We start from the raw sequence: 17306 nt of genomic DNA, 5'->3' as shown, positions 1-17306 counted from the left end.
AGAATTAGCTTGGGTCAGGCCAGCTTGCACAGGCTTTCCCTGTAAGACCAGGCAGGAACGTGCTTGCTCCGCACCAGCAGCACAGACAACAGCTTTTCTCAGGCAGCAATGGGATTTCTGGTTTGTCCTTGCTCCTCTTAGCTCCTTTTTCAATAATTTGTCGACTGGTTCAGTTCAAGGAGCAAATGGACGCTCTGTTTATAGCCCCATGGCTGGATAAGCACAAAACCTTGGCTTGTCCCAACCCTCCGCCCGCTTTCTCCTGCTCCCATCCATGGGTTGAACCAAGTTGTTGCTGACTGCCCTTCTGGGGTATGAGCTGACCTTTTGTCAGCGCATCAGATGTGCTGACAAGGTGAATTCTGCACAGAAACAGAGAAATTGCATTCTCGGTATCTGCTCAGGGTTTAATTATCCTTGTTAAGTTGAGGTAGAATTGTTTCGTTTGTTAAACCTGAGCACTGAGAGGAAAAAAACACAAAACCCACCCTCTTGCCTACTTGGAGATCTCACAAATTAGAGACCAGAAAAGTGCTAATTGCAACATGAGTAAAATTACCACTGGCCTGTGTTTGCTTTTTAAGCTCCAGTAAAAAACATTACAGATAAAGTGCCTTGATCTTATTTGTTTGAAATCAGAGATTGGTAATGGTGCACAGAAAGGGAGCACCACGAGCAGTTTGTGGTGCGGTGTTTGGTCCTTTTGAAAGCAAATCATCCCCTTCTTGAAAGAGTAGCCAAGTACCAAAAACCGGATGAGCCACCGGATGAGGTGCGTTGAGTACGTAGCTATTCTGTACCCTTCACAGCTCTTGTGACCACAGGCTGTGTCAGCTTAGTCTCAACTAGGTTTCCTCTTCAAAGGATTCTTAGGCTTTATCATGCTGAAATAACTGCCACTCAATGGGACTAGTGCTAATGGCCATGGAACTACCTGCTTTATTTTCACCCTGATGTAGTTTTTCTGTTTGAGCTTCATCTCTCTGGTCTAGTTTTTTTTTGCATCTCCTCCCCTAGGTTGAGGCTGAGAGCCTTCTAGTTTCCAGCTTTAAGGAGCCCAGGATTTTCACAACTTTATCAGCCAGAACAAGGAAAAGCTGAGCCACGTAGATGATGAGGGAGGTTGGCAGCAGCTGAATCCTCAGGATGTTAGAGACCTGGAGCAGCTGGTAGGTGAGATTCCAGGTGAGGGAAGAAAGCACAGAGCACAATAGCTGGCGAAGGAAATAGGGAAGAGAATTGTCAGGGCAACGATGCTTTCAAAACAAGGTAGATTTTCAGTAGGATATAAATTAGGTGAGGCCTAGGTTTCTAGTTCCCTCACCCATCCAGTGCCACCAACAATCCTTGCAGAATGAAGTGGCTCCAGTTCTTCAGGTTGCCTCATTCAAGATAACACTTACATTTTTGAAGAACTCATAGGAGCCAGCCGGTAGCCCCTAGCCAAGGCCAACGTTTTTCTCAGTCTGATTTCTCTAGTGTGTGAACAAAAGTCTTCCTGCGCTGACGTGGTGCTGTTAGTGACGTCAAAAATACCCGGTCCAGAGATACTGCTGATTCTGTGGTCCAGCCCAGTTTCAGGGTGTGTTAGTCAAACAACTGCAGTGATTTATGAGGCCAATCTTTAACTATTTTAGCTTAATAAAGGCTATCACCCCAGCAAAACCAGTGGAAGCAAATGGGGGTGAATACTGCAGTTGCTGCAGGTCAAAAATGTGAGCGGTGTAAACGAATAGGCAGGAGCGTGAACCATGACAGCGAAGGGGCAGAGCCACCCTTCCCTTCTGATTGCTTATTGCAGTGAATATGTACATTATATGTATTATATACAGTGAAGGTATTGGGAAGGAGAAGACACACGAGGCACTAATCTCTTCCACTGCTTCAAATATATCTTTTGGGATTTGTATGAAGCCTAAGAGGATTGGGACTGGAACATTGGCAGGGACTTCTAGCTTAAGGTCTTAACAAGAGAGTGAAGAATTAGGTCTAATTACTACTTGCACATCCTGTCGTAAGAAATCTGAAACAGCTTCTTAAAAAATATAAACTAGCAATACAATCAGACCATATGTATGAAAGGAGGGTTTCTGTGCTCAGTTGAGTCAAACCCCTTATTTGAGAGAAGTAGGTAGTAATTTGCATTGTTTCAAATGCAGTTCTCAAGGATTTTTAAACAGGTATGCAAACCTGTTTATCACTAACATATGAATATATATCTGACAGTTATTCTGACTATTTAGGTAATACTTTTAATTTTCCTACAACGGGAACCGTTCCAACAAGGAAGACAGAAAGGAACTCTGTTAATCATTAACCAAGCAGAAACCAATCTGGCAGATTTCCCCTATTCCGAGACCTCATCTGGAGCCGGGGAGCCAGGCCGAGGCGAGGCACAAAAGCAGCAGGTCCTCAAAGACCTGGTCCCGCTACTCACCATCACGGTGTTGTAGAGGACACTTCTCTCCAAGCGGGAGGATCTTGTCTTCTGGCTCCGAGACCAGCTGTCCAAGATGACAGCAAAAAGGCTTCGCTTTTGACTTTTGGGCTTTGAACTCAAATAAGCGGGTTTGGCCTTCAGCTTTCCCACAGACCCGCTTGCTTGCACCTTTTCCTGAATTTCTGTCCTGGATATCTCAGCCCGGTTTTCTTCCTCTGTTGGTTCATCCTCAAATTTAGTATCTGAATCAGGCTCATCAGAAGACTGTTTCTTCGTTTCTTTGGCTTGAGGTAGTTGTGCTGGAAATAATTTTTAAAAGAATGTGTATGACATCTGTACGTGACTGAAGTGAAAATTCAAAGCCACAGGAATATCAGCATAAAGAAGCTGCATTTAAAGAATTGCTCGGCTATGAAAGACGAGTCAGAGAAACATGCACATCTGTGCCATGTACCTTGTATTGGAGATTTTTATTTAAACTTGTTCATGTCACACGTTAGATGCTGCTTTCTCAGTCTAGCTGCAAGCCTTGAATGTTCAACCTGGGCCTAGGATCTGGACAAGGTTCTTCTAAATATTTTTCACCCAGAATAGAAGATTTTCCAAGCCCAACTAGACATTCAGAATAAAAGATCTGAAAAATGCTTGATTGTGGCCAATTACATCTTAACCAATCATTTTATAAAGGAAGAGCTGAGATAAATACTAGATTTTTTTTTCACTTGTGCCTGCCGTAAGGTAGCAAAAAATAAGCAGATATGAATGAAGTAGTCAGGAAGATGTTGAAAAATGAACATTTTTATTTCACTCTGGCGACTGACTGAGAAACTGTCATGCCTTACTCCAACCAAAACACTATCACATGAAAATTTGAGAGTGTATGTAGCCCTATTGGTTAAAACAGAATTTAGAGCATTTATATAGATCCTTGGAGGCCTAGGGGTGATAGCAGTCATCCTACGGCCAGAAATTGTGAGGGTAAATACAGTTTATACAACTTATAAATCTTCTTTAAGGTATCAAGATACACTAGAGTTACTCTGGCTAGGCAAAAGCCAACAGCCAGCCTAAGTTTTAATGTATAGCACGGCTATCCTACACTTGTAGCAAACATATATAAGGTTTCATTCTTCTCTTATTGCTCTAGAAGGAAGCCATTCCCGTGCTGGGCTGCATAGTTTGTAGCATTGTCCCAACCTACACTCTTTAATTCCCAGGATCAGTTATCCACAAGAGGAGAGGCCCTTTTGAGCATTAGCTGTTTGTTAGAGCTGGAAAAAGCTGAAAGGCAACATGGTGCTACTTCTATGGGATCTATACCACAACATGAAGTAAAAGCAGACTGTACCAAACAGCTCTAAGAGTTTGTTGAATTCTGTTCTTATGTCCTGCAGCTGTTCTGCAAAGGCAGAAACGCAGCTTTTGAACTTGAGATTGATTCCTCAGCTGTGGCTGCTTCTGCTCCGGGATTACAGCAAACCAGCAGTGCTTTATCCCTACGAGTGCATCCACAAGCCTATTATTAGCCTAAACCAAAGCCTGTTATTAGTTACTGCCATGTTAGAAACAACTATCAGTGGTAGATCGGAAAGAGATGGAAAATACGAATAAAGGAAAATACACGTCCTCCTTCCCCCAGAAGTTTTCTATCAGCCTCAGCATTGATACAAGAATCCCTCGACCCTTTCGCAGGTGATCCCCCCAAAGGGAGAAATACAGGTGAACTATAACACCAGAATTTGAAATGTTCCAAGGTTAGAGTGTTACATTTGCTTTCTGGGGAACTTGGGAGGGGAGGAAATTAGAAAAATGATTTGTCCTTCACCTTTATTACACCAAATTTCCACTGAGAAAAAGGCAGAGGGCAAGGAAGAACAGCTAGCAAGTCTATCTTATAAATATTTTTAACAGAAAGATATAATAATTTGAGTTAGATTTTCCATATGCTACCAATGGTACTAATAAAGAAAAAAAAAAGTTTAGTTTCTATCTGCAACAAGCAGCATCAGGCTAAAAATAGCTACCAGAATGCTCATACATAAAGCCTTTACGCAAAAGCATTCCTCCAATCCACTGCAGAACTTACCTTCATTAAGTAAAAGCTGTAGCCAGATAATCATGAAGACCAACAGCAGTGCAAAAGGCAAACAAAGCCAGAAGAAAAGAAGAGGAAAGGTCAACTCATTCACCAAGGGGACCAGAGGATACTTCATCGCTCGTTTCAGGTTACACGAGGTTTAAACTCGCTCCGCTCTTCTAACTACCTTTTAATAACTCTTATTGCATCACCACAGCTGTCACAAGAAGCCTGCTGACATTCTCAGCGTAGTTAGCAAAAGGGACGGCCCGTGCTGCAGCGGGAGGGAATAGAAAGGATTAGGTCGAGGATAAGGAGGAGAACTGAGAAAACATCGGATTGTCCCTCCTTCTGCGGGTGATTAGAGAATGACAATAAATTAGGAAGCCCTCAAGGCTTGTGTTGAAACAGTAGTAAAAGGTACTTTTATATCTCTAGATACAGGATAGATAACCAAACAGTGCTTTCATTGCTGCCTGAAACTACGTAGCCAAGATAACTTTTGAGGAATCAATAAAACAGAAACAGTCCTGCAGAGATGGCTAAAGGGGGTGATTTCTGGTTAAAAATTACTTAGGCAAGGCTCTCTCCTTTGACATGGATCATAGGTATGCCTCGTACTAACACGCATGCTGTTTTTAACCTTCTCTGGAAACTTCAGTCTGTTAACAAATCCACTAGGAAAATAAGCTTTCACAGGCCAATTCCCTATATTTTGTTCTCCTCCAAGAAAGGCATGCAAGTGCGTTTCGTAAGATACGTGTTTCTACATCCATTTCTTGATAATAAGGGAGTTTGGTAGTAATCACAGTAGGAACAGATATGTGACTTTGGCAATTTGGTATTGATTGTTTTTGCAACAGTGGACAAGCCAGTTAACCTCTGTGCATGTTTCTCACTCTGTAAAATAAAACCATTATGTACCACTTACCTCACAGCGAGGGTTGTTCGGCTAAATTAATTGTTTATGTAGCTCTCGGAAAACCTTGGAGGAGAGGGTCTGTATGAGTGCACATTATGAATGATTGCATGCATTTAATGGTCTCGTTGGGTGCTTACGTTTGTTTTTATGTAGCAACAGACTCTTGAAATGAGCCGTTTAATCTCAAGATCTAAATGAATTTTGCAAATTCTTGTTGATTTACACTAACAATACCTTTGTGTGATAAAAGAAAGCTATTACACCTACTTTGTGCTTTGGGTAAACAAATGAAAAAGGCCATTAAGGACCAGAGTTTCAGGGACACTAAATATTTGCAGCCCCCATTTCCCACAGTGGAAGCTGTAGGTACTTGGCACTTCTGAAAACGGAGCTGTTAGTGTCTTGTCTACCAATATAATGACAAGAATGACAGAAAGGAACAGCAACGAGGAGTTTTGATGTAAATCTCCTGTTTTAACAGTAAAATCCTTCTCTTAGTCGTAAGGACATAAAAACTCCAAACATAAAGAACACTCTGCTGAAAAAGAATTCAAGTGGAGAGCTTGAAAAGGTTTAGGTACACAATTTTAAATGAGAAAGGCAGAAGAATAAAACAAGGAAGGAATTTAACTCAGCCACTGACATTTGAAAGCAGGCAGAGCCACAGATTTCTCCTGCCCATCTTGTCATGCCCAGCGTGGTGCTCTGTCACTTAAGTGAGGTGCTAGCACCTTTCAGGGTGTATTTCAGGTGTTCTTCACTGTGTTGACTATGTCTCAGGGTGTTCTGCACTATATTGACCAGTTTCTGCTATGGTTTGGAAGAGTATCCTTGCCCTTCCTTGGCCTTTCTGTGCTGTTAGGTTGCCACCAAAGTAGAATGTTTTCCCTCCTGCACACCCACCTCTTCCATGTAGGTGTGGGAGTACAGATCCAGCAGAAATCAATGGAAACATAGAGGACATGTCAACAACTTGCAGCGCTCTGAAGGTGCCATCCTCCTCTGGCGGAGAGATATGAAAGCTGAAAGCTGAATGTGAACGAAGCTTAGAGGAAATAAGTGTTATACCTGTGCATTTTCCAGAGGCAGCCTGACACAGGACAGACAGACATTGCAGTGGGTTTACTGTCACGCAGATCAGACTGACTGTGGTACCCACCCATCATTCAGCTACGTGAGCAGATAAATTTGACCCTCTAGTGCTGAGTACATAAACAAGGGAAATTACTGGCCTAGAAGGGTTATTACTATTGAATGACAGTTAAATCTCTCTCGTCCTTGATTTTAAGACGGTTTTGAGGGCACAGGTCCTCCCCTGTGCAGTCCTGAGATGGCACTGGGGCCTCCAAAGGCTGGAACTACCGTAAGCCACATGTGGGCAGAGATACCTCGGAATTAACTGATGCTGTTGCAGTTATTTATGGGCTTTTCATTATTGACCTCTCGCTTCTGATAAATACTGTTATTAAGAGCTGTTGTTATTTATTGTTGTATTAGTATGACACCTAATTGCCTAACAGCCCGGTAGGGGTTTCACTTATGCTTAACCGGTTGCTCCTGCTTCTAAGGAGGAGAAACCTAAAGCAACCCTGGGGGGCGAATGCAGGGAACGGGCAGTCTCAGGCCGCGCTCGGGGCGCTGCAGGGACCTGCTGGGCAGCTCCATCACGGCGGGGGAGGAAGGGGGCCCGCATCCAGCGCTGGGACCCCAAGCACGGCCGCGGGGACCGCGGTGACACGGGGGGGACCGGCGCGAGGGCCGGAACTCGCGTCGCGCGGCCCCGCTGCCGCCCGGAGCCGCCGCGCAGCGCCAAGATGGCGGCGCCGCCGGCGGGCGGGCGGGTGTTCGCGTTCCGCGACGCGCGCTGGGCCCCGGACCCGCTGCTGGAGCCGGGCCCGGCCGTGCGCTCGCCGCAGCCGGTGCCGCTCGTCATCGACAACGGCTCCTTCCAGACGCGGGCGGGCTGGGCCTGCGCCGAGCCCGCCGTGCCCGCCGAGCCGCTGCTGCGGTTCCGCTCGCTGGCGGCGCGCGGCCGCGGCGCCCGCGCCGGCGCCGAGACGCAGGTGGGCAACGACCTGGGCAGCCCCGAGCCGCTGCGCTGGCTCCTGCGCTCGCCCTTCGACCGCAACGTGCCCGTGCAGCTGGAGCTGCAGGAGCTGCTGCTCGACCACGTCTTCCAGCGCCTCGGCGTCGCCTCGCAGGTAGCGCGGGGCCCGCGGGCCGGGGCCGCGCGGGGCCTCCCTCGGCTCGGGAGGCTGGAAACGGCCGGGTCGGGGGCTGGAAACGGCCGGGTCGGGGGCTGGAAACGGCCGGGTCGGGGCTTAGTCCAGTCGTATCCCGTGGGCCGGGCGGTTTGTACGTGCAGCTGCGCTGGGCGCCGCTCTGGAGTCCCTTATCTACAAGGTAATACCAGGTTGGAGGCTTCATCCCAGGTTGAACTGAACTAACAGCAGTTGCCAGCTGCACTGAGGCTCTTCATTGCACAGGTCAGCTACTTAGCCCCCCCCTTTTTAAATGTATTTCTTTCTTTACTTTAGAAGCCTCTGCAAATGCTTCTTAAAAGTCCATCTTCTCCCCGTAGGAGTTTCCTTCCTAATCAAATTAATGGTGGGAATCCTGCTATAGGATTCTTTATTCTTAAACACAAGATGCCATTTAACTTGCTTACCCATAAAGCAGCTTCTCCCTGCTGTTCTGGGGGAATCATCACTGATGTTTAAAGGCAAGGATGAGTATCTCTGCGTTTTTCTTTTCATACAGTTTTTTTTTCCCCCCCCTGTGTATCTCCAGGGCTGCGTTGATCATCCGATTGTGCTGACAGAAGCCGTGTGCAATCCACTCTACTCGAGGCAAATGATGTCAGAGCTCCTCTTCGAATGTTACCAAGTTCCAAAAGTGTCCTACGGCATAGACAGCTTGTACAGCTTCTACCACAACAGAAGGCAGAACTGGCCCTGCAGTGGTTTAATAATATCCTCAGGTTATCAGTGTACACATATTTTGCCAGTCTTAGAGGGCAGGTGAGTTCCTGATGTGTTAAGTGCAACCTTTTTTACTCTGCCACTGACCTTTTAGTGTTCAAAATTCCTATTCCTCTAGCATTCTGGCCTCTAAATTGGAAGTTCCTACCAGGTCTTATCATCTATGCCGAATAGAACTAAGTATGCAGCTCTTGTTAAGGCCTACCAAATTCGGGATTGAAGTACTGCTGTCTGTGTGTGTATTGCTTTTTAGTTGTTATTCAGATGTTCAAATTTCCAAAAATACAAGAGTCTATGTGCCTCACATAAGATCAGAAATGAAAACCAAGTATTTAATGCAACTTTTGGGACAAAAGAGAGCGAGATCTGTGCAGTCCTTACAAGGCGTTCACGGGTCTGGCGAGGCTGCTGTATTGACGTGCCCTTTCAGAAGTGCTCCTGCAGGAGGTGCTTTGTGCTGTCTGGCTGTTGCCTCAACATTTTTAGCCTTGTACCTGGCCAGTTGTGCAATGGCACGTGGGTGAGCGGAACCAATTTTTGGCTCCGCCAACCATTGCTTCACTTCTTGAAATAGAACAAAGCATTTGGCTTACTGTGGCCAGAATTACTTCACCTCTATGGCCACGGAGTCCCAAGCTGGTCTTAAATTTTGCCAAAAGTAATTCACAGTGACCTGCAACTATAGTGTTAGTTGTGTGTTCCATATGCTGCTGAGAGACTCTTTAAGATTTAGTCCCAAGTTTCCTTAAATGATGTCCTTATTAAGCTTTAATAAAACTGTAAACTGATAGGCTCTATTTTAAGTCTTAAATAAAAGTTTTGTCATCCGATAGCCTTTCCAAATGTAATGGCAAATAGAATTTCTGGCTAAATCTTTGCTCTTTATAAAAGAAGTTGAATCCTTCATTGTATCTCCTCCCATACTCCCCCTACCCCAGAGATTTTCTGTTTTGCTTTTTCCTCAGAACAGAGCCTTTCAAGAAGTACCTTCACAAATCAGGGCAGTGCTTATGGTTTTTCTCTGAGAGAAGCCGAGGTGTTAGAACTTCTTGTAAACGAAATTTTGAAATTACCTGAGAATATTCCTCTCTCCACTTGACTGTATCAGAAATTAAGTAGTTCTGAATATAGTAGAAGGTGTGTTCTACCCTTAACTTGCAAATCTCTCCACTTCCACTTCTCTTTCTTGGGTTTTCAGGTTGGATGCTAAAAACTGCAAGCGCATTAATCTTGGAGGGTGTCAAGCTGCTGTCTACCTGCAACGTCTCCTTCAGCTAAAATACCCAGGACATTTTGCTGCCATCACTCTCAGCCGTATGGAGGAAATACTGCATGAGCATAGCTACATTGCAGAGGACTATATAGAAGGTAAAGACAGCTGTAATTCGTCACTGGGTAATGTTAATCCAACCTCAACTCTGTCCTCGGCATCCCCTGTTCTCAGACTGGCCGAATTCTGGCTGACATATATTGACTGCTAATATGTCTACGTATATGTGTGCGTATCTTTATAGGTATATGTAATTTTGACTGCTAACATACTTCTTGCTTTACAACTGTTTTTCCGATAATGCACAAGGAAAACTTGACCACAGTTTCAGAGTTCTGTCGTAAAATACCATAAAATGAAGAATATAGCGTTAAGCTAGAAATAAAATGAAATTAAAAAGTCCTTTCTGTATTAATGCAAATACCTCTGTGAATGATAATTGGGATTGTTTTGAAGGAAAATATTTTAAAATCCAACTTATTAAATTGCTTTATTCTCTACTCCCAGTAAAACGTTGGGCAGGGCGATTCCTGATTCAGACCTTTTTTTTTACATTCTGCTTTCCTGTACTCCTAGCGTATTGGTTTCAGAAGTTTTCAAAACTACAGAGAAGACCTCTAATGTTTCATGTTATGTGTGCTGTTGTTTGTTTTTCCTGAAATCTGTCATACATGAAACAGTATTTAAAGAAGAGAACATTTTGCTCTGAGGCTATGCAGAAGTTCTTAAAAATATGCGAGGAATCTCTCTCCCTTACTGTGGGTAGAAGTACTTTGAAGACACCTCTTGGTCGTTTGTGTTTCTTCTTTTTTGGGGATCAGAGCCCTAAAACATTTGCTTTGTGTGTGGTTAGCAGGTAGTGCTTTGAGGGAAGCTATATTTGGGGAATGATTGCCAAGAGGTGGGCAGAATCCTAGCCTAGGCTGTTCCCTTGTTTCTTTAAAGTCTGAGCTTTGTGTGGAATGCTTACAAGATAAAAATCATTATTTTCAGCCTAGCACAACAGTGATTTTTATTTTCAAAACATTCAGAGCTACAAAAGTGGCGCTCCCCTGAGTACTATGAGAACAACATGCACAAGATGCAGCTGCCTTTCTCCAACAAGCTCCTGGGCAGCACCCTGACGTCGGAGGAGAAGCAGGAGAGGCGGCAGCAGCAGCTGCGTCGCCTTCAAGAGCTCAACGCGCGTCGGCGAGAGGAGAAGCTGCAGCTCGACCAAGAGAGGCTGGACAGGCTGCTCTATGTTCAGGTAGTCATGACCATGAAGTTCCCCCTTCACCTTTTGAGATGGGGTCAGGCTGCACTTAGAGCCTTACTGGAGAGGTCATGTAGTGCTGTAAAGAAGATATGAGTGTCCCAGCTGCCTGGTAATGTCACCTTCTGCCTTCATCACTGCGAATAAGCTGTGAATGTCCCAGCTGTTTTCTGAGGTCATATGGCTTCTTAAGGTTGCTAGCAACATAAAATTGAAAAGTTATTTATGCAGGGGATGTATCAAGGTTCTGAGAGTACTTTTGTTGTGTGCATTTCAGCAGAATTTACACTTTGCACATCAGTAATATTTAGTAGTGAAGGCAAAGAGTCTTGAATGTTTCAATTACCCTGTACTGTTCATCGTAACTAGTTGTGTCCTGTCTGTAGGAACTTCTAGAAGATGGTCAAATGGATCAATTTCACAAAGCTTTGGTGGAGCTGAACATGGACTCTGCAGAAGAACTTCAGTCTTACATCAATAAACTGAGCCTGGCAGTTGAACAAACAAAGCAGAAAATTCTCCAGGCAGAAGTCAATATTGAAGTGGATGTTGTGGACAGCAAACCAGAGGTATAACACTGTCATTTAGTTTTGATGAAATAAGAAGGCCTGGTATGTCAATTTTTTTCCAATTGTCTGACATATTTAAGTGATATTTAAGCAATACTGACTTTCAAATATTTTTAATTGTTAGGATCCTAGGGCAAGCAGTGAACCATCAAAAACCTATAGCCTCTTTAATTAAAGTTTCTGGAGAACTTAATGCTAATTTTCCTTCTTCTCCCAAAACATGTTCCTTTCTGTTCTTCCCTTTCACATCAGGAGATTTTTATAGGAATCACTGAACTTTTTGCCTAGTTCCAGCTCTCTTAGATGCAATTAAAGAACACACTTTTTCTTTTCTCCTTTTTATAGCAATAAAAGGTTAATTGCTCTACTTTTTTGTAAAGCATGTAACTTTTTTGCTAGTTTTGCTATGCAGAGTTTTTGCTAGTTAAGTCAGCCTCTCAGGGAAAGGTAGGGAGGAAAACAGGGAAGTGAAGCACAGAGGAAAGTGGTGCCAGATAAACCTAGCAGGCGTGTTGATATCTCCAAATTCTGTTTTGCCTTCCCTTAAGAGCCGACTTTATATAAGAATGAGGACAGTGGGATTTTGGCAACCCCACCCTGGATTTATTTTTGTGGTGAGGCATCTTCTTGCCTTCTGTCAAATGAAAATATTCCAGAAAGAAGTAATTGAAAGACAGTTTCTGAAGATTTTGCCCCATGGATGTAGCTAAGTTTAGACATGTCAATTTTTGATCCCTCCCTCTTTGTGTTTGCTAGGGATTGTCTCCGACCTTGGGCTGGATCAGCAATCCCTTCTGTTTGGTCTATGCTTTGTGAGAAAGCCTACAATTATCACAGTATTCACTCATGAAGATAGTCTGTTTGGTTGTGGCTGCGTAAAAGAGCTCAAAATATTGTCCTAGGTCTTGTGCCAGTTCTTCAACAGCTCTACATTCCTTTCTGTTGCTGTTTTTCTAAGCATAAGAAGAAGAGGAATAGCAAAAAAAAAAAAAAAAAAAGCATTGGAGATAGTGAGTAATAACCTGAACTTAACAGTGAGCACTCCCTAGATTTGGGTTTGAGCACTTGCTTGTTTCAAGCATACACTAGATACTTAAGGATTTTTTGAAATGTAGTTTTGTCTCCTCCCCATATTGCTTGCTAAATATTGTTATGAATGTTTTTAAATTACAAAAACAAATCTTTGGGATTCTGTTACTAAAGTTGTTTCATTATAACGATAAAATAACTGACGTGACTTAAGAATCGTTCTCATTTCTCATTTCCCAATGATATTCTGGGATCTTGTGTGATGCTTTCCTTCGGAAAAGAGTTTTGGGGCACCTTTATGTATATGTAAAATATATGATCTGTGTGGGTTTTGTTTGTTTGGTTTTTGTTTTGGGGTTTTTTTTCCTTTTTTTTTTTTTTTTTGCTTTCTTTTTTTCTCCTTGGGGTATACCCCATGTAGTAATGCCAAGCAGCTGAAACTAGGCAACTGTCAAGCATTGTGTGATGGCTTTGCAGCCAGCAAATATTTGTTTTCCAGACCTACGCAAGCAAGGCAGGGAATTAAATGTTAATTATAGAGCAGTTAGAAGTGCTGGAAATGCATCAAGTTTTAACCAACTTGAAAAGCTATTTTAATAAGTTTAATATGTTGTTATATTTAGGACATGGCTGGCTTAGGATCCTGGCAACTTTTCGACTTTAATTCCCAAGTCAGCATCGTTGGTTGTGTTTTGCTTTGAGTGTATGTATGTATTAACTTTTGTTTTCCAGGTTGTTCACTGCTTTGATTAATTTCTTCAGTGCTGGGGAGAACCATGTAGTCTAGTTCAAAAGAGCTGAAGGTTAAGGGATGGGGACTAAATTTCCCCATGTGTATGCCTAGTCCATCAGAGCTAACCTGCCTCAAGTAACCTCTTCCCTGTTTCTTTTTCCAGACTCCTGACTTGGATCCATTAGGCAGTGAACAGTCACTGGAGGATGTGGAAAGTATTAATGAGTTTGAGCCTTTGTTTGCTGAGGAACAGCCTGAAGTTGAGAAGCCTGTTGCTGCAGTGCAGGTTTGGTGTCTGTATTTGCACCTTGTGCCAGAGATGCTACTTTCTAGTTATTCAGCTAGTCTGCTAACGTGTCTCCAGATGAGATCTCTCCCAAGAGCACTAGATTATTTTGAGGAGAGAAGCTTAGCTGATATTTTGGAGCAAAAGTTCTGCTTGAATATGTTTTGTGGGTGATCCATAGCTCAGTATCACACCAAGAGGGTTCAGTGAACAAAACTTTGAATTTGTGAAGTGGTACCTTAGAACTGAGCGCAGCAGATAAAGCAGAGCATAACTCTGGTTTCCTTAGGCTTTGAAACCTTGTCTTAAAAACCTTTTATAACATGGCCCTCTGCTTGAGAGGACATTACAGTCTTTTCTGTACAGAACTGTTTGGAAACTTAACTTACAGTTAATTTAAACTTTATGTAATCCTTGCATAGATGATACCTTTGTACTCCAATGCTATCAGCTGCCTGCTAGAATAAAGTTTATTGAGCAAATGGAAATGATTTGGAGGTGAATAAGAAGAATGTTTTCTAGAATACTCTTATTTAACTTAATTTTTCTTCTGCTTTTCAATCTTTTACTACTCCAGCCCGTGTTTAACCTGGCAGAGTACCACCAGCTTTTTCTTGGCACTGAGAGAATCAGGGCTCCAGAGATTGTCTTCCAGCCTTCCCTGATAGGAGAAGATCAGGCAGGAATAGCAGAAACCATGCAATACGTCCTTGAGAGGTAAGTTTCCGGAGCTAGTTTGCTCTTGTTTGCCTCAAACAAGCTAATTTTATTTTTATTTGGCAGCAAGTTGAGGAAAAATATACTTGGATAGTCTTTTTTTTTTTGTGGACTGGAACACTGCAGATTAGATGTCTTCATATTCAGGAAACCGGATGTGAATCTCTACTTGTGTAAGTTGTTACAGAGAAGAGCAACAAATGCTTGAATCCCTTGAAGCAATGATTTAGCAAGGTCTGTTTTTGAGACCAAAATTAGCATGACCCTGTGACTTATGACATAGGCACACTCGCTAGACAGTTGATTCTAGACAACTTCAGGATCAGAATAAAGTCACCCACCAGAGTGGGTGATCATATGAGATGGAATGCTGCTTTTCAAAAAATGAGCTCTACAAAATTAGTGATTATGAGGCACAATTCAATGTGCTTTAAGGATTTTTTTATGCCACCTCACTGAATTTAATAGTAAAACAAAAAGGATTTTTCAAAGTGATTCTTGAGGACAGGTATCAGTATTGTCTGTAGCTGTTCAATTCATAGGAGTGAGGCACTTGGAAATATGAAAGTGGTGAGGTTTTTCTGTTCTTTGCAGGTATTCAAAGGAGCAGCAAGCTGTTCTTGTCCAGAATGTTTTCCTCACTGGTGGAAATGCGATGTACCCTGGACTGAAAGCCAGAGTCCAGAAAGAACTCCTTGAAATGAGGCCATTCCAGTCGTCTTTTCAGGTACTTGCACTGGTGAGACTTGCACATGAGCAATCTGTTCAGCCCTACTCAAAAGTGTTGCAGATTGGAAGAGGTAGAGTGGGTGGACGTGAGCATGAGAATGACAGGAGACTGAATTTTTTTTTTCTTGCATGACAAAATGAAGGGTAAGCAAAGATGCAGTTGATCTCTTTAAATACTTCAGAGAAGTTAGGGTCAACTCAGAAGAGGAAAGACTGCTTCAGCTAAAGGAACATGGAGCCACAAGCTCCATGTTTGGTTAGAAAGTTGCAAATTTCATACCATTAGGACAGTTGGAACAAGCAGCTTTTGGTAGGAGTAGCTGGGAGAAAAAAAAAACACTTAAAAGAATTGCATTGAGGATTTATTACATGTAATGTTTACCTGGGATGGCAGCAAAAGAGGTTCAGTGGGTATCTTCTGAGCACGTGTTCCTCTTTTATGCTTGCTAGTTTAAAAAAAAAAAGGGGGGGGGGCAGCAGTGAGGGAAGAACCTGTGATGTTATGAGACTTGTAAGAACCTTCTTTGCTGTTCTGAAACTGCCTTATGAGTATTCCTAAATCTAGTGCCTTCCTGAACAGCAAAATAGTTTACAGACCACAAGAAAGATGAGTGTGAATATAATTCTGTGATTCTACAGCCATTGCTTTCCAAAATGAGTGTATGTAGCCTTTGAGCCCCTATGTTTGAAAGAAAGTGATAGGAAGCTACAACCATGTAGTGGGTAGTTTGGGGAAGGATGTTGCTCCCTGTTTTTGAACATATGTTTGTGGGCCTCACTCTTTTTTTCTGCTTCCAATATTGCAGCTTGTAACTGAATAAGGAGTTCCTTTTTTCCATTAAATATGGTCTGTAGTGTGCCCCATCAGCAATCTGCCACTCACACATCACATATGGCACTTGTGTGGTGTCTAGCAGAGTAATCCCAGAGTTGGACCAGGAAAGCATTTCATGCTGCAGCAATAGGAACATTTTAAATGGAAATAGGAATCTCTGCCAGTGGAAAAAGAGCATGCATGGTCTTTTCCCACATACTGCTGCTTCTTAACTGCAGTGTTCTTCCCTGCTGCTGCAGTTCCAGACAGTTTTGCTGGTGTGTTTGAAACTTTTTTTTGAGCACCACCAATTTTTCCAGCCTTGACTTCCAGCTGTGAGCACTGTTGGTTGTGAATAGGATACACCCCCATGTTTTGTCAACCTGTAGAAACGGAGCAGGTTCACAGAAAATTGCTCTCTACGTGAAGACACTTCAGAGCCTGTCAACCTTTCTCAGGTTATTCCAAAGTCATTGAGTGATGAACTCGGACTTCTAAAATTAGTGATTTGCACCACATAATAATCTAATTGGAATTAAAAAATGGTCTATTTTTTTTCTCTTGTGTTTGGTTCTGAAACAAATTGGTGTTCTGTGCTGACAGAGACCCCCTTCTACCTTTCTTCCATGCAGGTTCATCTCGCTTCCAGTCCCGTTTTGGATGCCTGGTATGGGGCTAGGGATTGGGCAGTGGAATACATGACCCGTGAGGAAGGCTGGATAACCAGGAAAGACTATGAAGAAAAGGGGGGAGAATACCTCAAGGAACACTGTGCTTCCAATGTCTACGTTCCCATTCGCCTTCCAAAGCAGGCGCCACGGACAGCGGAGGCGCCGGCACCCAGCAGAGCGCTGGCATCCAGCGCAGGCGGCGCCGGTGACCAGGCCTAGCCCGGAGCTTTGTCACCTCCTCTCCTGGGGAGAGAACGGGGCAAAGAAGGGAAGAGCTGCTGCTCTGCAGAGGGAGCTGAGTACAGGCCTCAGCCTAGCCTTGCTGGCTAGTTGGAGAGCTTGGTACATCTCATGTGGTCACTTAAATGAGGAGGGGACGGGGCCAAGGGCTCTGGGGCATCAGCAGGCGGTCATAGCACTCGTCTCCTCTGCGTAACGCAGTGCATGCTGGCAAGGAGGAACACGACAGAGAAGTACATTCCAGTGAACACAGATTTTCCCCAAACTTGCACTCAGGATTTTTACTTAAGTGTGCTTTACACTTTTATTTTTTAATTAAAACTTACTGGTTTTATACTGTTCTTGTTGCATGGTCTGAAATGTGGGCTTGCATGAAGCCCGTGAGGCCAGCAGGCGTCCCCCTTGCCTGTTAGTGCGAGCGCTGGGCAGGACGCGTTGGCACGGGCTGCTCTGCGGGCTCCCTTCCCCGCGCTGCCACGTGCACCTTCCTTGGCTCTTGGTTTTCCCCTCTGCTCTGCACTTGCAGCTAAACCCCTGCGGAATCGCTGCCGGGACTCAAGATGCTCCCTGCCA

The 17306-nt window shown here is 43.7% G+C and overlaps 2 protein-coding genes across 2 annotated transcripts; one reads left to right on the top strand and one right to left on the bottom strand.

Annotated features, from left to right (window-relative positions):
- Positions 1–947: 947 nt before the first annotated feature.
- ADIG (adipogenin) lies at positions 948–4653 on the bottom strand. Its single transcript, XM_088538701.1, has 4 exons — positions 4527–4653; positions 2595–2739; positions 2438–2528; positions 948–1214 (listed from the first exon to the last, which is right to left on the bottom strand). The coding sequence occupies exons 1-4, from the start codon at positions 4651–4653 to the stop codon at positions 1014–1016; spliced, it is 564 nt and encodes a 187-aa protein (XP_088394827.1). The 3' UTR covers positions 948–1013.
- A 2600-nt stretch (positions 4654–7253) lies between these two features.
- ACTR5 (actin related protein 5) lies at positions 7254–16971 on the top strand. The gene is made up of 9 exons (XM_088538700.1): positions 7254–7640; positions 8230–8459; positions 9619–9788; positions 10722–10939; positions 11332–11514; positions 13440–13562; positions 14140–14279; positions 14874–15006; positions 16455–16971. Exons 1-9 carry the CDS (start codon positions 7254–7256, stop codon positions 16710–16712), a joined length of 1842 nt encoding a protein of 613 aa, XP_088394826.1. The 3' UTR covers positions 16713–16971.
- The last annotated feature ends 335 nt before the right edge of the window (positions 16972–17306 follow it).

This window comes from Tinamus guttatus, unplaced genomic scaffold, assembly GCF_059628265.1.
Source record: "Tinamus guttatus ecotype Peru unplaced genomic scaffold, ASM5962826v1 Tinamus_guttatus_pri_ptg001150l, whole genome shotgun sequence".
In the NCBI taxonomy this organism is placed as follows: domain Eukaryota; kingdom Metazoa; phylum Chordata; class Aves; order Tinamiformes; family Tinamidae; genus Tinamus; species Tinamus guttatus.
This window is presented reverse-complemented; position numbering and strand designations above follow the sequence as displayed.

Coding starts and splice junctions, on each gene's coding strand:
- ADIG (XM_088538701.1), bottom strand. CDS start 4,653: ATGAAGTATCCTCTGGTCCCCTTGGTGAATGAGTTGACCTTTCCTCTT. Junction 2,740..4,526: donor ACAGCTTTTACTTAATGAAG/GTAAGTTCTGCA, acceptor AATTATTTCCAG/CACAACTACCTCAAGCCAAA. Junction 1,215..2,437: donor TCCTCTACAACACCGTGATG/GTGAGTAGCGGG, acceptor TTCCTTCGCCAG/CTATTGTGCTCTGTGCTTTC.
- ACTR5 (XM_088538700.1), top strand. CDS start 7,254: ATGGCGGCGCCGCCGGCGGGCGGGCGGGTGTTCGCGTTCCGCGACGCG. Junction 10,940..11,331: donor ACAGGCTGCTCTATGTTCAG/GTAGTCATGACC, acceptor TCCTGTCTGTAG/GAACTTCTAGAAGATGGTCA. Junction 15,007..16,454: donor CATTCCAGTCGTCTTTTCAG/GTACTTGCACTG, acceptor TCTTCCATGCAG/GTTCATCTCGCTTCCAGTCC.